Source organism: Oncorhynchus tshawytscha, linkage group LG10 (genome assembly GCF_018296145.1).
Source record: "Oncorhynchus tshawytscha isolate Ot180627B linkage group LG10, Otsh_v2.0, whole genome shotgun sequence".
NCBI classification, from domain to species: domain Eukaryota; kingdom Metazoa; phylum Chordata; class Actinopteri; order Salmoniformes; family Salmonidae; genus Oncorhynchus; species Oncorhynchus tshawytscha.
This window is the reverse complement of record NC_056438.1, coordinates 3,408,306-3,423,660: the sequence shown is the minus strand read 5'-3', so window position 1 is coordinate 3,423,660 and position 15,355 is coordinate 3,408,306. Positions and strand designations below refer to the sequence as shown.

Sequence of the window (15,355 nt, the reverse complement as noted above, 5' to 3'; positions counted from 1 at the left end):
TACTGTTATACCATCTATCTACTGTTATACCATCTATCTGCTGTTATACCATCTATCTACTGTTATACCATCTATCTGCTGTTATACCATCTATCTACTGTTATACCATCTACTGTTATACCATCTATCTGCTGTTATACCATCTATCTGCTGTTATACCATCTACTGTTATACCATCTATCTGTTATACCATCTATCTGTGTTATACCATCTATCTACTGTTATACCATCTATCTACTGTTATACCATCTATCTACTGTTATACCATCTACTGTTATACCATCTACTGTTATACCATCTATCTACTGTTATACCATCTATCTACTGTTATACCATCTATGTTATACTCTACTGTTATACCATCTATCTGTTATACCATCTATCTATTATACCATCTATCTACTGTTATACCATCTATCTACTGTTATACCATCTATCTAATGTTATACCATCTATCTGCTGTTATACCATCTATCTACTGTTATACCATCTATCTACTGTTATACCATCTATCTAATGTTATACCATCTATCTGCTGTTATACCATCTATCTAATGTTATACCATCTATCTACTGTTATACCATCTATCTACTTTATACCATCTATCTACTGTTATACCATCTATCTACTGTTATACCATCTAATTTATATCTATCTACTGTTATACCATCTATCTACTGTTATACCATCTATCTACTGTTATACCATCTATCTACTGTTATACCATCTATCTACTGTTATACCATCTATCTACTGTTATACCATCTATCTGCTGTTATACCATCTATCTACTGTTATACCATCTACTGTTATACCATCTGCTGTTATACCATCTATCTACTGTTATACCATCTATCTACTGTTATACCATCTATCTGTGTTATACCATCTATCTACTGTTATACCATCTATCTACTGTTATACCATCTATCTACTGTTATACCATCTATCTACTGTTATACCATCTATCTACTGTTATACCATCTATCTACTGTTATACCATCTATCTACTGTTATACCATCTATCTACTGTTATACCATCTATCTACTGTTATACTATCTGCTGTTATACCATCTATCTACTGTTATACCATCTACTGTTATACCATCTATCTACTGTTATACCATCTGCTGTTATACCATCTATCTGTTTATACCATCTATCTACTGTTATACCATCTATCTGTTTATACAATCTATCTACTGTTATACCATCTATGTTATACTCTACTGTTATACCATCTATCTACTGTTATACCATCTATCTATCTCTACTGTTATACCATCTATCTAATGTTATACCTATCTAATGTTATACCATCTAATGTTATACCATCTATCTACTGTTATACCATCTATCTGCTGTTATATCTATCTACTGTTATACCATCTATCTAATGTTATACCATCTATCTAATGTTATACCATCTATCTAATGTTATACCATCTGCTGTTATACCATCTATCTACTGTTATACCATCTATCTACTGTTATACCATCTATCTACTGTTATACCATCTATCTAATGTTATACCATCTATCTGCTGTTATACCATCTATCTACTGTTATACCATCTATCTACTGTTATACCATCTATCTACTGTTATACCATCTATCTGTTATACCATCTATCTATGTTATACCATCTATCTGCTGTTATACCATCTATCTGTTATACCATCTATCTACTGTTATACCATCTATCTACTGTTATACCATCTATCTACTGTTATACCATCTATCTACTGTTATACCATCTATCTACTGTTATACCATCTAATGTTATACCATCTATCTAATGTTATACCATCTATCTAATGTTATACCATCTATCTACTGTTATACCATCTACTGTTATACCATCTATCTGTTATACCATCTATCTACTGTTATACCATCTATCTGCTGTTATACCATCTATCTACTGTTATACCATCTATCTGTTATACCATCTATCTACTGTTATACCATCTATCTATGTTATACTCTGCTGTTATACCATCTATCTACTGTTATACCATCTACTGTTATACCATCTATCTACTGTTATACCATCTATCTACTGTTATACCATCTATCTGTTATACCATCTATCTACTGTTATACCATCTATCTGCTGTTATCTACTGTTTATACCATCTACTGTTATACCATCTATCTATCTATGTTATACCATCTGCTGTTATACCATCTGCTGTTATACCATCTATCTGCTGTTATACCATCTATCTACTGTTATACCATCAATCTATCTACTGTTATACCATCTACTCTGTGTTATACCATCTATCTACTGTTATACCATCTATCTATCTACTGTTATACCATCTACTGTTATACCATCTACTGTTATACCATCTATCTACTGTTATACTATCTACCATCTATCTACTGTTATACCATCTATCTAATGTTATACCATCTATCTAATGTTATACCATCTATCTACTGTTATACCATCTATCTAATGTTATACCATCTATCTACTGTTATACCATCTATCTAATGTTATACCATCTATCTAATGTTATACCATCTATCTACTGTTATACCATCTATCTACTGTTATACCATCTATCTACTGTTATACCATCTATCTACTGTTATACCATCTAATGTTATACCATCTATCTACTGTTATACCATCTATCTATCTACTGTTATACCATCTAGCTACTGTTATACCATCTATCTACTGTTATACCATCTATCTACTGTTATACCATCTACTGTTATACCATCTAATGTTATACCATCTATCTAATGTTATACCATCTACTGTTATACCATCTATCTACTGTTATACCATCTATCTACTGTTATACCATCTATCTACTGTTATACCATCTACCTACTGTTATACCATCTACTGTTATACCATATATCTACTATTATACCATCTATCTTCTGTTATACCATCTATCTACTGTTATACCATCTATGTTATACCATCTATCTGTTATACCATCTATCTACTGTTATACCATCTATCTACTGTTATACCATCTATCTACTGTTATACCATCTATGTTATACTCTACTGTTATACTGATGTTATATCTATCTGTTATACCATCTAATGTTATACCATCTATCTACTGTTATACCATCTATCTAATGTTATACCATCTATCTACTGTTATACCATCTATCTAATGTTATACCATCTATCTACTGTTATACCATCTATCTACTGTTATACCATCTAATGTTATACCATCTATCTACTGTTATACCATCTACTGTTATACCATCTATCTACTGTTATACCATCTATCTACTGTTATACCATCTATCTACTGTTGTACCATCTATCTAATGTTATACCGTCTAATGTTATACCATCTATCTACTGTTATACCATCTATCTAATGTAATACCATCTAATGTTATACCATCTATCTAATGTTATACCATCTACTGTTGTACCATCTATCTAATGTTATACCATCTATCTACTGTTGTACCATCTATCTAATGTTATACCATCTATCTACTGTTATACCATCTACTGTTATACCATCTATCTAATGTTATACCATCTATCTAATGTTGTACCATCTATCTAATGTTCTACCATCTATCTACTGTTATACCATCTACTGTTATACCATCTATCTACTGTTATACCATCTATCTACTGTTATACCATCTATCTACTGTTGTACCATCTATCTAATGTTATACCGTCTAATGTTATACCATCTATCTACTGTTATACCATCTATCTACTGTTATACCATCTAATGTTATACCATCTATCTAATGTTATACCATCTACTGTTGTACCATCTATCTAATGTTATACCATCTATCTACTGTTGTACCATCTATCTAATGTTATACCATCTATCTACTGTTATACCATCTACTGTTATACCATCTATCTAATGTTATACCATCTATCTAATGTTGTACCATCTATCTAATGTTCTACCATCTATCTACTGTTATACCATCTACTGTTATACCATCTATCTACTGTTATACCATCTATCTACTGTTATACCATCTATCTACTGTTATACCATCTATCTACTGTTATACCATCTATCTACTGTTATACCATCTATCTGTGTTATACCATCTATCTATGTTATACTCTATCTATGTTATACCATCTATCTACTGTTATACCATCTATCTACTGTTATACCATCTATCTACTGTTATACCATCTATCTACTGTTATACCATCTAGCTACTGTTATACCATCTAATGTTATACCATCTATCTACTGTTATACCATCTACTGTTATACCATCTAATGTTATACCATCTATCTAATGTTATACCATCTATCTAATGTTATACCATCTATCTACTGTTATACCATCTATCTACTGTTATACCATCTACTGTTGTACCATCTATCTACTGTTGTACCATCTATCTACTGTTATACCATCTACTGTTGTACCATCTATCTACTGTTGTACCATCTATCTACTGTTATACCATCTACTGTTGTACCATCTACTGTTGTACCATCTATCTACTGTTGTACCATCTATCTACTGTTGTACCATCTACTGTTGTACCATCTATCTACTGTTGTACCATCTATCTACTGTTATACCATCTACTGTTGTACCATCTATCTACTGTTGTACCATCTATCTACTGTTATACCATCTACTGTTGTACCATCTATCTAATGTTCTACCATCTATCTACTGTTATACCATCTACTGTTGTACCATCTATCTACTGTTGTACCATCTATCTACTGTTATACCATCTATCTACTGTTGTACCATCTATCTACTGTTGTACCATCTATCTAATGTTATACCATCTATCTACTGTTGTACCATCTATCTACTGTTGTACCATCTATCTACTGTTATACCATCTATCTACTGTTATACCATCTACTGTTGTACCATCTATCTACTGTTGTACCATCTATCTACTGTTGTACCATCTATCTACTGTTATACCATCTATCTACTGTTGTACCATCTATCTACTGTTGTACCATCTATCTACTGTTGTACCATCTATCTACTGTTATACCATCTACTGTTATACCATCTACTGTTATACCATCTATCTACTGTTATACCATCTATCTAATGTAATACCATCTAATGTTATACCATCTATCTAATGTTATACCATCTATCTAATGTTATACCATCTATCTACTGTTATACCATCTATCTAATGTTATACCATCTACTGTTGTACCATCTATCTACTGTTGTACCATCTATCTACTGTTATACCATCTACTGTTATACCATCTAATGTTATACCATCTATCTAATGTTATACCATCTATCTAATGTTATACCATCTATCTAATGTTATACCATCTATCTAATGTTATACCATCTATCTACTGTTATACCATCTATCTACTGTTATACCATCTATCTACTGTTATACCATCTATCTAATGTTATACCATCTATCTAATGTTATACCATCTATCTAATGTTATACCATCTAATGTTATACCATCTATCTACTGCTATACCATCTATCTAATGTTATACCATGTAATGTTATACCATCTATCTAATGTTATACCATCTATCTAATGTTATACCATGTAATGTTATACCATCTATCTACTGTTATACCATCTTATGTTATACCATCTATCTACTGTTATACCATCTATCTAATGTTATACCATCTATCTAATGTTATACCATCTATCTACTGTTATACCATCTATCTACTGTTATACCATCTATCTACTGTTATACCATCTATCTACTGTTATACCATCTATCTAATGTTATACCATGTAATGTTATACCATCTATCTACTGTTATACCATCTATCTAATGTTATACCATCTATCTAATGTTATACCATGTAATGTTATACCATCTATCTACTGTTATACCATCTTGTGTTATACCATCTATCTAATGTTATACCATCTATCTAATGTTATACCATCTATCTAATGTTATACCATCTATCTAATGTTATACCATCTATCTAATGTTATACCATCTATCTAATGTTATACCATCTATCTACTGTTATACCATCTATCTAATGTTATACCATCTATCTAATGTTATTCCATCTATCTACTGTTATACCATCTAATGTTATACCATCTATCTAATGTTATACCATCTAGCTAATGTTATACCATCTATCTACTGTTGTACCATCTATCTACTGTTATACCATCTATCGACTGTTGTACCATCTATCTAATGTTATACCATCTATCTACTGTTATACCATCTATCTAATGTTATACCATCTATCTACTGTTATACCATCTATCTAATGTTATACCATCTATATAATGTTATACCATCTATCTACTGTTCTACCATCTATCTACTGTTATACCATCTACTGTTATACCATCTATCTACTGTTATACCATCTACTGTTATACCATCTACTGTTATACCATCTAATGTTATACCATCTATCTACTGTTGTACCATCTATCTAATGTTATACCATCTATCTACTGTTATACCATCTATCTACTGTTATACCATCTATCTACTGTTATACCATCTATCTACTGTTATACCATCTATCTACTGTTATATCTACTGTTATACCATCTATCTACTGTTATACCATCTACTGTTATACCATCTACTGTTATACCATCTAATGTTATACCATCTATCTACTGTTGTACCATCTATCTAATGTTATACCATCTATCTACTGTTATACCATCTATCTACTGTTATACCATCTATCTACTGTTATACCATCTATCTACTGTTATACCATCTATCTACTGTTATACCATCTATCTACTGTTATACCATCTATCTACTGTTATACCATCTATCTAATGTTATACCATCTACTGTTATACCATCTATCCATCTATCTACTGTTATACCATCTATCTGTTATTATATCTATGTTATACTCTACTGTTATACCATCTATCTACTGTTATACCATCTATCTACTGTTATACCATCTATCTACTGTTATACCATCTATCTACTGTTATACCATCTATCTACTGTTATACCATCTATCTAATGTTATACCATCTATCTACTGTTATACCATCTATCTAATGTTATACCATCTATCTACTGTTATACCATCTATCTAATGTTGTACCATCTACTGTTATACCATCTAATGTTATACCATCTATCTAATGTTATACCATCTATCTACTGTTATACCATCTACTGTTATACCATCTATCTACTGTTATACCATCTACTGTTATACCATCTACTGTTATACCATCTACTGTTATACCATCTATCTAATGTTATACCATCTATCTAATGTTATACCATCTATCTACTGTTATACCATCTATCTACTGTTATACCATCTATCTACTGTTATACCATCTATCTAATGTTATACCATCTATCTACTGTTATACCATCTATCTAATGTTATACCATCTATCTACTGTTATACCATCTATCTAATGTTATACCATCTATCTAATGTTATACCATCTATCTACTGTTATACCATCTATCTACTGTTATACCATCTATCTAATGTTATACCATCTATCTACTGTTATACCATCTACTGTTATACCATCTATCTACTGTTATACCATCTACTGTTATACCATCTATCTACTGTTATAACATCTATCTACTGTTATACAATCTACTGTTATACCATCTATCTACTGTTATACCATCTATCTACTGTTATACCATCTATCTACTGTTATACCATCTATCTACTGTTATACCATCTATCTACTGTTATACCATCTATCTAATGTTATACCATCTATCTACTGTTATACCATCTATCTAATGTTGTACCATCTACTGTTATACCATCTAATGTTATACCATCTATCTACTGTTATACCATCTACTGTTCTACCATCTATCTACTGTTATACCATCTACTGTTATACCATCTATCTACTGTTATACCATCTACTGTTATACCATCTACTGTTATACCATCTAATGTTATACCATCTATCTACTGTTGTACCATCTATCTAATGTTATACCATCTATCTAATGTTATACCATCTATCTAATGTTATACCATCTATCTAATGTTATACCATCTATCTACTGTTATACCATCTATCTAATGTTATACCATCTATCTAATGTTATTCCATCTATCTACTGTTATACCATCTACTGTTATACCATCTAATGTTATACCATCAATCTATCTACTGTTATACCATCTACTGTTATACCATCAATCTATCTACTGTTATACCATCTACTGTTATACCATCTACTGTTATACCATCTATCTACTGTTATACCATCTATCTACTGTTATACCATCTATCTACTGTTATACCATCTATCTACTGTTATACCATCTATCTACTGTTATACCATCTATCTACTGTTATACCATCTATCTACTGTTATACCATCTACTGTTATACCATCTATCTACTGTTATACCATCTAATGTTGTACCATCTATCTACTGTTATACCATCTATCTACTGTTATACCATCTATCTACTGTTATACCATCTATCTAATGTTATACCATCTATCTACTGTTATACCATCTATCTACTGTTATACCATCTACTGTTATACCATCTATCTACTGTTATACCATCTACTGTTATACCATCTACTGTTATACCATCTATCTACTGTTATACCATCTATCTACTGTTATACCATCTATCTACTGTTATACCATCTATCTACTGTTATACCATCTATCTACTGTTATACCATCTATCTACTGTTATACCATCTATCTACTGTTATACCATCTATCTACTGTTATACCATCTATCTACTGTTATACCATCTATCTACTGTTATACCATCTATCTACTGTTATACCATCTACTGTTATACCATCTATCTATCTACTGTTATACCATCTACTGTTATACCATCTATCTACTGTTATACCATCTATCTACTGTTATACCATCTACTGTTATACCATCTATCTACTGTTATACCATCTACTGTTATACCATCTATCTACTGTTATACCATCTATCTACTGTTATACCATCTATCTACTGTTATACCATCTATCTACTGTTATACCATCTATCTACTGTTATACCATCTATCTAATGTTATACCATCTATCTACTGTTATACCATCTATCTACTGTTATACCATCTATCTACTGTTATACCATCTATCTACTGTTATACCATCTATCTACTGTTATACCATCTATCTACTGTTATACCATCTATCTACTGTTATACCATCTATCTACTGTTATACCATCTATCTACTGTTATACCATCTATCTAATGTTATACCATCTATCTACTGTTATACCATCTATCTAATGCTGTACCATCTACTGTTATACCATCTAATGTTATACCATCTATCTACTGTTATACCATCTATTGTTATACCATCTATCTACTGTTATACCATCTACTGTTATACCATCTATCTACTGTTATACCATCTATCTACTGTTATACCATCTATCTACTGTTATACCATCTATCTACTGTTATACCATCTATCTACTGTTATACCATCTATCTACTGTTATACCATCTATCTAATGTTATACCATCTATCTACTGTTATACCATCTATCTAATGTTATACCATCTATCTACTGTTATACCATCTATCTAATGTTGTACCATCTACTGTTATACCATCTATTGTTATACCATCTACTGTTATACCATCTATCTACTGTTATACCATCTACTGTTATACCATCTACTGTTATACCATCTACTGTTATACCATCTACTGTTATACCATCTAATGTTATACCATCTAATGTTATGCCATCTAATGTTATACCATCTATCTACTGTTATACCATCTAATGTTATACCATCTATCTATCTACTGTTATACCATCTATCTAATGTTGTACCATCTATCTACTGTTATACCATCTATCTACTGTTATACCATCTATCTACTGTTATACCATCTATCTACTGTTATACCATCTAATGTTATTCCATCTATCTACTGTTATACCATCTATCTACTGTTATACCATCTAATGTTATACCATCTTTCTCTCTAACCCCCAGGCTCCTACCTTGGCCGGCAGGCTGACTGTGTCCCAGTCTGGGGAAGGGAATTCCAACTCCCCCTTGAGTATCTGGTCAAACAACTCCTCCTGGATGTTATTCTCACTGTAGGAGAGGAGTGAAACTGAGTATACTGGGTCCTATTGTTTAAACCAGTGAACCTACAGGTGAACCTACAGGTGAACGTACTGGAACTCACCTGCGGAACGGGGGGAACCCACACAATAGAATGTAGGTGATAACACCTGCAGCCCAGATATCCACCTTCAGACCGTACCTAGCAACACACACAGGGAAGTTGACAACCTCATTATTCTACATTTTGGTCACATAGAAGATGGTTTTATCTGAATCAGTACCTGGGCTTGAGAAGACAATTCAATTGGACGATATCTCCCAGGATCCTTCAGTAAAGTCCCAGTAAACCAGCAAAACGTTATGTGAAAATACGGAGTTTCTCAGAGCAACTATCTTCATTACTGCCGTTACGTATGGTGCTGCTGGATCGGGCCGACCCGTCGTGCTGCTGGATCGGGCCGACCCGTCGTGCTGCTGGATCGGGCCGACCCGTCGTGCTGCTGGATCGGGCCGACCCGTCGTGCTGCTGGATCGGGCCGACCCGTCGTGCTGCTGGATCGGGCCGACCCGTCGTGATGCTGGATCGGGCCGACCCGTCGTGCTGCTGGATCGGGCCGACCCGTCGTGCTGCTGGATCGGGCCGACCCGTCGTGCTGCTGGATCGGGCCGACCCGTGCTGGATCGGGCCGACCCGTCGTGATGCTGGATCGGGCCGACCCGTCGTGATGCTGGATCGGGCCGACCCGTCGTGCTGCTGGATCGGGCCGACCCGTCGTGCTGCTGGATCGGGCCGACCCGTCGTGCTGCTGGATCGGGCCGACCCGTCGTGATGCTGGATCGGGCCGACCCGTCGCTGGATCGGGCCGACCCGTGCTGGATCGGGCCGACCCGTCGTGCTGCTGGATCGGGCCGACCCGTCGTGCTGCTGGATCGGGCCGACCCGCTGCTGCTGGATCGGGCCGACCCGTCGTGCTGCTGGATCGGGCCGACCCGTCGTGCTGCTGGATCGGGCCGACCCGTCGTGCTGCTGGATCGGGCCGACCCGTCGTGATGCTGGATCGGGGCCGACCTGTCGTGACGCATGGTGCTGCTGCAGGATCATGGTATGTACTTCAACAACACCATGCGTAGCGGCAGTAATGACGAGTAACGAACCACATCGTTGACAACGTTTACAGAGCTGTTTCATGGGACTTTGAATTGAAGGATCCTGGGAGATCTATTCTCCTATTGGTTAATCCAGAACGATTTACAGTTCGTTCATTCTACTAAGGTGGAAAATAAAATCACAACTACACTCACAAAAGGTGTGAAGTATATCAGCACATTCTTATTTTATGAACAACAACAACAACAGCAACAACAACAACCACAACAGCAACAACAGCAACAGCAACAGCAACAACAACAACAACCACAACAACAACAGCAACAACCTGTGGAAAAGTTGCAGACGAGAGGGGGTTTTTTTTAGGTGTGAGGAAAGAGCTAAGAGAAGTGGACACAAACACACTCCTCTTATCAGGTCTCCGAGATGGTCTCTACACACACAAACACACTCCTCTTATCAGGTCTCCGAGATGGTCTCTACACACACAAACACACTCCTCTTATCAGGTCTCCGAGATGGTCTCTACACACACAAACACACTCCTCTTATCAGGTCTCCGAGATGGTCTCTACACACACAAACACACTCCTCTTATCAGGTCTCGAGATGGTCTCTACACACACAAACACACTCCTCTTATCAGGTCTCCGAGATGGTCTCTACACACACAACACTCCTCTTATCAGGTCTCCGAGATGGTCTCTACACACACAAACACACACCTCTTATCAGGTCTCCGAGATGGTCTCTACACACACAAACACACACCTCTTATCAGGTCTCCGAGATGGTCTCTACACACACAAACACACACCTCTTATCAGGTCTCCGAGATGGTCTCTACACACACAAACACACACTCCTCTTATCAGGTCTCCGAGATGGTCTCTACACACACAAACACACACCTCTTATCAGGTCTCCGAGATGGTCTCTACACACACAAACACACTCCTCTTATCAGGTCTCCGAGATGGTCTCTACACACACAAACACACACCTCTTATCAGGTCTCCGAGATGGTCTCTACACACACAAACACACACCTCTTATCAGGTCTCCGAGATGGTCTCTACACACACAAACACACACCTCTTATCAGGTCTCCGAGATGGTCTCTACACACACAAACACACTCCTCTTATCAGGTCTCCGAGATGGTCTCTACACACACAAACACACACCTCTTATCAGGTCTCCGAGATGGTCTCTACACACACAAACACACACCTCTTATCAGGTCTCCGAGATGGTCTCTACACACACAAACACACACCTCTTATCAGGTCTCCTCTACACACACAAACACACACCTCTTATCAGGTCTCCGAGATGGTCTCTACACACACAAACACACACCTCTTATCAGGTCTCCGAGATGGTCTCTACACACACAAACACACACCTCTTATCAGGTCTCCGAGATGGTCTCTACACACACAAACACACACCTCTTATCAGGTCTCCGAGATGGTCTCTACACACACAAACACACACCTCTTATCAGGTCTCCGAGATGGTCTCTACACACACAAACACACTCCTCTTATCAGGTCTCCGAGATGGTCTCTACACACACAAACACACTCCTCTTATCAGGTCTCCGAGATGGTCTCTACACACACACACCTCTTATCAGGTCTCCGAGATGGTCTCTACACACAAACACACTCCTCTTATCAGGTCTCCGAGATGGTCTCTACACACACAAACACACTCCTCTTATCAGGTCTCCGAGATGGTCTCTACACACACAAACACACACCTCTTATCAGGTCTCCGAGATGGTCTCTACACACACAAACACACTCCTCTTATCAGGTCTCCGAGATGGTCTCTACACACACAAACACACTCCTCTTATCAGGTCTCCGAGATGGTCTCTACACACACAAACACACACCTCTTATCAGGTCTCCGAGATGGTCTCTACACACACAAACACACTCCTCTTATCAGGTCTCCGAGATGGTCTCTACACACACAAACACACACCTCTTATCAGGTCTCCGAGATGGTCTCTACACACACAAACACACTCCTCTTATCAGGTCTCCGAGATGGTCTCTACACACACAAACACACCCTCTTATCAGGTCTCCGAGATGGTCTCTACACACACAAACACACACCTCTTATCAGGTCTCCGAGATGGTCTCTACACACACAAACACACACCTCTTATCAGGTCTCCGAGATGGTCTCTACACACACAAACACACACCTCTTATCAGGTCTCCGAGATGGTCTCTACACACACAAACACACACCTCTTATCAGGTCTCCGAGATGGTCTCCACACAAACACACTGGAGGTCTCCGAGATGGTCTCTACACACACAAACACACACCTCTTATCAGGTCTCCGAGATGGTCTCTACACACAACACACCTCTTATCAGGTCTCCTGGTCTCTACACACACAAACACACACCTCTTATCAGGTCTCCGAGATGGTCTCTACACACACAAACACACACCTCTTATCAGGTCTCCGAGATGGTCTCTACACACACAAACACACACCTCTTATCAGGTCTCCGAGATGGTCTCTACACACACAAACACACACCTCTTATCAGGTCTCCGAGATGGTCTCTACACACACAAACACACACCTCTTATCAGGTCTCCGAGATGGTCTCTACACACACAAACACACACCTCTTATCAGGTCTCCGAGATGGTCTCTACACACACAAACACACACCTCTTATCAGGTCTCCGAGATGGTCTCTACACACACAAACACACACTCCTCTTATCAGGTCTCCGAGATGGTCTCTACACACACAAACACACACTCCTCTTATCAGGTCTCCGAGATGGTCTCTACATACACACTCCTCTTATCAGGTCTCCGACACACACACACACACACACCTCTTACCCAGTCTCAGCGATGATCTCTGGAGCTACATATGTGGGGGTTCCGCAGACTGTATACAGGGGTCCCTCTACGACTGTAGCCAGACCAAAATCACCCAGCTTCAACGACTTGGTCCCATCCAGGTACTCACACACCTGGAGGTCGGTCACAGGGCAAGAAAGGAGACCGGTGATAGGTTGATATACATGACTAAAGTGTAATGTAAAAGAAACCCTCCTGTACGATTTAACTCCAACCCTGTTCCTGGAGAGACACCCTCCTGGAGGTTTTAACTCCAACCCTGTTCCTGGAGAGAGATCCTCCTGTAGGTTTTAACTCCAACCCTGTTCCTGGAGAGATACCCTCCTGTAGGTTTTAACTCCAACCCTGTTCCTGGAGAGATACCCTCCTCTAGGTTTTAACTCCAACCCTGTTCCTGGAGAGATACCCTCCTGTAGGTTTTAACTCCAACCCTGTTCCTGGAGAGATACCCTCCTGTACGTTTTAACTCCAACCCTGTTCCTGGAGAGATACCCTCCTGTACGTTTTAACTCCAACCCTGTTCCTGGAGAGATACCCTCCTGGTGGGTTTTAACTCCAACCCTGTTCCTGGAGATTTACCCTCCTGTAGGGTTTTAACTCCAACCCTGTTCCTGTTCTAGGTGTGTATGTAAGCGTTTTATACCAGCAGGTTTTCAGGCTTGATGTCTCTGTGGACTATGTCCATGTGGTGTAGGTATTGAACAGCCCCGGCCAGGTTGAAGACCATGGCACTGGCATCTCTCTCTGTGTACTTAGTAGAACATGTGATGGCGTCAAACAGATCTCCACCCTGCAGAGAGAGAATGTCCACAGACACAGGTCAGCATACTGTACACACACACACATACGAACAGATACATACAAACACACACACACACACACACACACACACACACACACACATATGAACAAACACACACACACACACACACACATATGAACAGATACATACAAACACACACACACATACATACGAACAGACACACACACACACACACACACACACATACAAACAGACACACACACACACATACGAACAGACACACATACATACGAACAGACACACGTCAAGTTACTATGATATTTGGTACGATTCATGACTTGACAGTACCTTGATTTTTGTGGGTTAAACAACAGTTTTGCCGATTTGAAAAACAACCAAATGGAGTCCGGGCTCCAGCCGCTTGCTGTGTGATAGAGCTGAGGGACGGGGCGCTCTCAGATTCATACACCAGTGTTTTAGATGCAACAAATGACC

At 37.8% G+C, this 15,355-nt stretch overlaps 1 protein-coding gene across 1 annotated transcript in view; it reads right to left on the bottom strand.

Annotated features, from left to right (window-relative positions):
* Positions 1–15,355, bottom strand: part of LOC112238119 (serine/threonine-protein kinase DCLK2-like) — a 74,026-nt gene that overhangs the window by 18,390 nt on the left and 40,281 nt on the right. Inside the window, exons 10-13 of the mRNA XM_042328017.1 lie at positions 14,741–14,887; positions 14,077–14,210; positions 10,197–10,274; positions 10,006–10,102 (exon numbers count right to left, since the gene is read on the bottom strand). Coding sequence (XP_042183951.1) covers positions 10,006–10,102; positions 10,197–10,274; positions 14,077–14,210; positions 14,741–14,887 — 456 coding nt within the window. The remainder of the gene's footprint in view (positions 1–10,005; positions 10,103–10,196; positions 10,275–14,076; positions 14,211–14,740; positions 14,888–15,355) is intronic.